We start from the raw sequence: 5,570 nt of genomic DNA on the forward strand, positions 1-5,570 counted from the left end.
GCTATGAGGTAGGGAGGTAGGACAGTAACAGGGACTGGTCCAGATACAGCTTTATGCAGTGCTCTATGATTATGATAACTGCTCTTTATGACCTAACCTCTGCTAATCCTCTTCCTTTTCCTACCCCTGTGGACAGGAACTAGGCAGTCAGCCAGACAGAGCTGGCCATGTACATTAGCATCTTTGATTTGAATTATGGAAACAGGGCAGTGCGGAGCATACACACCTACTCCTCATACTGGATGTGGTCTAGGAGTGCTGGAGAGATGCATGGATTCCCTGTCTAGCAAAAGACAATCCCTGTTTAAAAGGGAAGCACTGCACATAAACTTCTGATATTCCTGAGGAAAGATCCTGTCCTAAGAGTATCCTGCTATGCAATGTTGCATTGCCAGAAACAGTGTGAAGACAGGAAATGTGAGGCTCAAGACAACAAAATATAGAGAGCTCCAGCTATGCGTCTTGTTCTAAATTGAAATTATATATCACATAAAATATAGTATATAGTAGGTACTTAATTGTTTCCCCTCACTAAACCACAAAATGGTGTTATGAGTTAGTTGAATATGTGTTAAGCTCACCTGTCTTGTCATCAGTATCTTCAAACTCAACCATAACAGAGTGGCCATTGTTGGAGATGTTGAGAGAGGTACATGATTCATAGGAGATAATAAGTGGCTTCAGATTAGGATCATAAACTGCTTTTGCAGAAACTATATCAATAGGTGACTGGCGGTTCCCTTGGGCAATAGGATAAGATTTGTGCCACTCTGAAGGTCCTTAAGAAAAGGAAAGCAACATTATTTTATTTCTACTACACAAAAAATAATCACTACAGGTTTTCATGAAGCTTGAAATAAAACTTGATGAGCAGAAGTGAATTGAAACTTGGGTTTCTAAGGGGTTAACTTGAATTCTAAGCTGATGCTTATTCATTAGCACAAACAGGCAAGATGAGGGATTAAAATATCTTGTACAAAACACACTGAGGAGATAACACATCAGCAGACTGCTATATCTTAAATTACTTGTGCCACTAGTTTTCTGTGGAGTTTTAATTACATTGCTAAGGTATCCAAAGGCCTTCCAAGGTGACTGCAGGTGTAAAACACTTGCATGCTCACATACATTCCCCATAGGAAATAGCATTTAATTCTTCCTAGGAAAGATAGCGTAAAAGCTCTGGTGATTCAAATTAGATGCAGATGACTCAATCTCTTAGCTACTGACTATGCAGTTATTTTTAAAACCATTTTCTGACTGCAGTAAATCTTTGAGGCAGCTTCATTCTTCACTCATGACCATTATGGTATCTCTACCCTGAGTGAAAGGTACAGTGTGATAATTAACATTTTTTGACTTCCTGACCCAAATAGAGTGGGGAGAGAGACCAGTGGAATAATACAGCTCTCTGCTGCCAGAGCTGGAATATTCTGATGCTATTTAAAACCACAAAACCTTATATGTATCAAACAACTACTTATTCTTACCACTTCCTTTTCTACTTTGGTGTTATAGTGCAAGCAGCAATTAAATTCTTCTACAGCTTACGTTCAGAGAATGTTAACAGTAACAATTTTACTTTAAGATTCCTAAGAAGCACATTTTTAATAGTAGCATTCTCACACTTTCACAAGCAAAAACTTTTTTCTAGTGAAGCACAGGTGTTTATCCTCCTCAAGTTTATGTAACAAATCCAGTGATCTGTTGTACTCTTATTTGTCTCTAGCATTTTCTGAAAAGCTAAGCTTATAAAATAATATCTTTTCTCAGCCTGAATCTCAGATTTAAATGCTGTTATGCAAGCCTACGTAATATAATTTTAATCAAATGAGCTCTGTAAAAATATGTGGTTTTATTACCACTCTCTATATGCCCAAACACACAACACTGTCAACTAGCACTAATCAGCTTCACTTAGCTTTCAAACTTGCTTTTGGACTCACAGAAACTAACTTAATTACTGTTAAGATAAAGAAGCTGACTCCTGAAGGTCATGCAAAAGACTCTTGCTGGACACTCAGCATCTAAAATAATTGCTGTCATAAGAGAGACTTCTGAAGGTTATGCAAGGTTGTTTTACTCAACAGCACTAATCACTCATCCATCCTTCTCTGTAAAGGATACAGGTGCTATCAAACACTGTTGTAGGAATCTTTCAGTAGCTTCACATACCTTCTCATTCTGTGACACACGTTGTTTGAGGTGGGAAGCAAAGGAGAGTGACTAAATTAAAAACTGCCAAATCAGAAAGCATAAATTGTTCCATAAGAGATCTCTGATACTAATCTGTATAATTTATTGATGTTCTAGAGCTATATAATGTATACCTAATTTTTTCACTTCTATGCAAGTCTAGGTATAATATTTCAACAGCTGCAAAGGATCAAAAGATCTATTGCTGCTGTACTAAATCTGCTTTCCTTAAAAAAAAGTGCTTTTGGAGAAAGAGACTGTTAATTCCTTTTCATAACAGCTTTTTCAAGAGGGACCCATCTGTTATATCTTCAGCCTGAAAAAGACACTAAGTACTGCTTCCCTCAGTTTCAGAACATGGATTGCAACAATGAAAAGCAGCAGGCATAAGTTTGTGCATCTTTTGGTGTCACTTTCTAGATGCTATTTACTATCAATAAAGTAATTATTTACCTGCTGTATATACTTGATGCTTGCAGTATCAAAATGCAGGCAGCTCTGCAGGGCTCAGGCAACTGTTCTAGAGACAAAACAAGAGAAGAAAGATAGAGAGATGCAGCACAGAAATGCTGTAACCTACCGTCATCCTGCCCATATCCCCAGCTGCGGTGGCCAGTCATTACTGGGGAACTGCACCCAGCTTGGCTCTCAGCTCGATGCTCAGGGCACTGCTGCTCACCTGCCTTTATAGTGGCTCATCGTGGGACAGGGTCAGCCCCTTAAAGATACAGAGCAACCGAAGCAGCTCTTGCAGGACAGGAAAGGCACCCGTGCTCCTCCTGCTCGCTCCATGTGCTAACTTAGCACAGGAGAAGGAAAATGTAAAACTGAAGTAATTAAAGTCCCAGGACTTAGAGAGGAACCCAGACTGTCCAGGTGGCATCGGAATCAAATTTAGGTAAAAGTGTTTTCCCTTTCTATACCACAACGAAGCAAGAGCAGTAACCTGCTCTGAGCATCGGGACACAGCAACGTGCAGATTGTAATCGAACTGCCCTTCTCACTGCTGTGTTCTGCAGGGGTAACATAACCTGGTTACTGCCTCTCTTGTCTTAAACACTCTCTCTAGCTGCAAAAAATTAATGCTGATTCCACATGATTTATAATTAAAACTTCAGAACCAGTGCCACCTTTGTGGCAGGAAAAATAGCTCCTTTGTAGTAATTTTGTTAGATCTGAGGAAATGCTTCTGTCAAGGCTACATTATATAAACATATTGATTTTCATAAAGACAGTAGCACACAAATAGGGATTCTTCCATTGTGCAATCAAGAAGGTGGAAGAAAAAAAATAATCAATGAAAGCATTTTATGCAACTTTTATGTTGTGGCACTGCCTTGTAAGAATTAATTTCCTTTTTCAGGAACTTTCCATAGGATTCAGCTATAAAACCCTTGAGATTCAGTGATGCAAACTAAATCACTCAGTAAGAGATGTAAACTGCCTTAAAGGTGTTCACAGAGTAGTTCTCCAATGGCTTGTTCAACTCATCTTCTCCATGTGTTTTGGTTAAGCTACAGTGAGCTGCTTAGGCACACGCTTCAGGAACTGCTCCTCATGCTGACTCAAATACTGGACATAGTACAGCAGCACTGTGGGGTTAAAAGACTTTGCTGCTTAGTAGGATAATAAGCTGTGAGAAGTTGTGATGCTTTGGTTTTTATTGTGTGATTCTGTGCTGTGTGTAGGCAGGAAAGCCAGATGTTGACAGAGTCAGATAGATGTACATAGGAAAGCTGTTCTGGACCATGGGGAAAAGTACCAAAAATGCCAACTTACCAGTGGAAAGAAGAAATGAAAGAGGAGTTTTGTATATTAAAAAAGCAGACTATAGATTGGGGAAATCCATATGCAAGATACAGAATAGTGAGCAATTGTTTTAATGAGAAACTTGAGGCTCAGATCTTGCTCACAGGGCACAGTACTGATGTTGCCCCAATGTCTACGTGTATCTGACAACATTCACCACTTTAGCTTTTATCTTCTCACATTCAAAAACACATTGATGTCTTAGATATGTAGGCTACAAAGGCAGGACACAGAATAAAGAGTACACTGTCTTGCCCAGTCTTCATGCTTTCTTTTATTCTTCTTTGACAGTAATGATGAGTGAACAGAGCAGCAGCCTAGGACATCACTACATATGGAGTAGTTATCTTTCATGGTCTAATTTAAGCTGCCTTTATAAAAAATGCTGTGCAAGAACTAACCACTATAGTTAGAAAGCTCCTAGTAAGATTGAATGCCAAATAGAAGTTAAACATATGAAGCTTAGCAGATCTGAGGAAACTGGATTTTCGAATCTCTGAGGCAGATTGTCTCTATAATACAGATCTGGAGTCACCAGGAGGTATTTGCAGAAGGAGATCATGTCACTAGAGGATAGTGCTTTGGGTACTTATTACTGCATCACCATAGAGGGGCAGAGCTGCATTTTAGGAGATGTGAAATGAAAGAATAGTTACTTGGTTTCAAGGTGAAGAGCACTCTAAGTGTATTTGCTTAAGTAATTGGCAATTCCTGTGCTGAGCAGCTTCCATAATGACAACACACATTTGAACAAGGTGTCACGTGCTTTTGTTATTTAATGCATATGAGTGTGTCTGGTGTGTCACTGCCTATTAACAAAAATATGGAAAAAATACAGTCAGTTTGGGTACAGGCTGCTCACTCTAGAGGCTTTGAAGTGCAATAGGTAGGAGCAGATTAAATGTTAAAACATTAATCACTCCAGAGCTTGCCTACACCTCAGGTTCTTGAAAGAGTATCTTGTTTATCCAGGCAGCTCATCTCTCTTCTTACATTGCCATTACTAATGCTGGCAGTTTCCAAATGGGAACTTACAATGTTATACTGAGGTGACATCTGTTCTTTATGTGTGCATTAAAATAATTTATAATGAAACTGCACAAAAATACTTCATGAGGTAAATATAACTTGGAGTGTCCTGCCAACACTAAACATCAACAAGCAGAATCATTCCAGATTTTTTTCATGTTTTGATATTTTATGTTCAAGTGACTGCCTACCTTTGTTGATTGACAGTAGGAAGTTAAAATTTTGTATTCTCAATTTATTTTTTTCTCCAAACACAAGCCCAGGATGACGGTGCATCGAGATCCTTACGCACCCAGTGCAGCCTCGGGGCTGGAAGTGCTCATCCTCCCCCAGAGCGACCTGGGGAGGTGAATTACATTGCTAAGGTGAAGGACTCAACATGTATTTACTGGGAATCTCCTCCTGGCATCAGGGAGGGTAAAAACCCCCAGGGTGGCCAATAAGGAAGGGATTGATGGAACAGACGGGACACGCGCACCCCGCCCCGCGCCTGCGCACTCCGGCCCGCCGCCTCCGCGCCTGCGCAGCCAGGGGAG

At 39.9% G+C, this 5,570-nt stretch overlaps 2 protein-coding genes across 3 annotated transcripts in view; one reads left to right on the forward strand and one right to left on the reverse strand.

Annotated features, from left to right (window-relative positions):
- The window catches only part of CA7 (carbonic anhydrase VII), an 8,010-nt gene extending 5,165 nt beyond the window's left edge, over window positions 1–2,845 (reverse strand). Inside the window, exons 1-2 of the mRNA XM_010006179.1 lie at window positions 2,777–2,845; window positions 582–779 (exon numbers count right to left, since the gene is read on the reverse strand). Coding sequence (XP_010004481.1) covers window positions 582–779; window positions 2,777–2,816 — 238 coding nt within the window. The 5' untranslated portion in view covers window positions 2,817–2,845. The remainder of the gene's footprint in view (window positions 1–581; window positions 780–2,776) is intronic.
- NAE1 (NEDD8 activating enzyme E1 subunit 1) overlaps window positions 2,750–5,570 on the forward strand; it is a 15,474-nt gene continuing 12,653 nt past the window's right edge. For both annotated transcript variants that reach the window (XM_010006177.1, XM_010006178.1), the window contains exon 1: window positions 2,750–2,754. In XM_010006177.1, coding sequence (XP_010004479.1) covers window positions 2,750–2,754 — 5 coding nt within the window. The remainder of the gene's footprint in view (window positions 2,755–5,570) is intronic.

This window comes from Chaetura pelagica, unplaced genomic scaffold, assembly GCF_000747805.2.
Source record: "Chaetura pelagica isolate M959 unplaced genomic scaffold, ChaPel_1.0 scaffold139, whole genome shotgun sequence".
NCBI classification, from domain to species: domain Eukaryota; kingdom Metazoa; phylum Chordata; class Aves; order Apodiformes; family Apodidae; genus Chaetura; species Chaetura pelagica.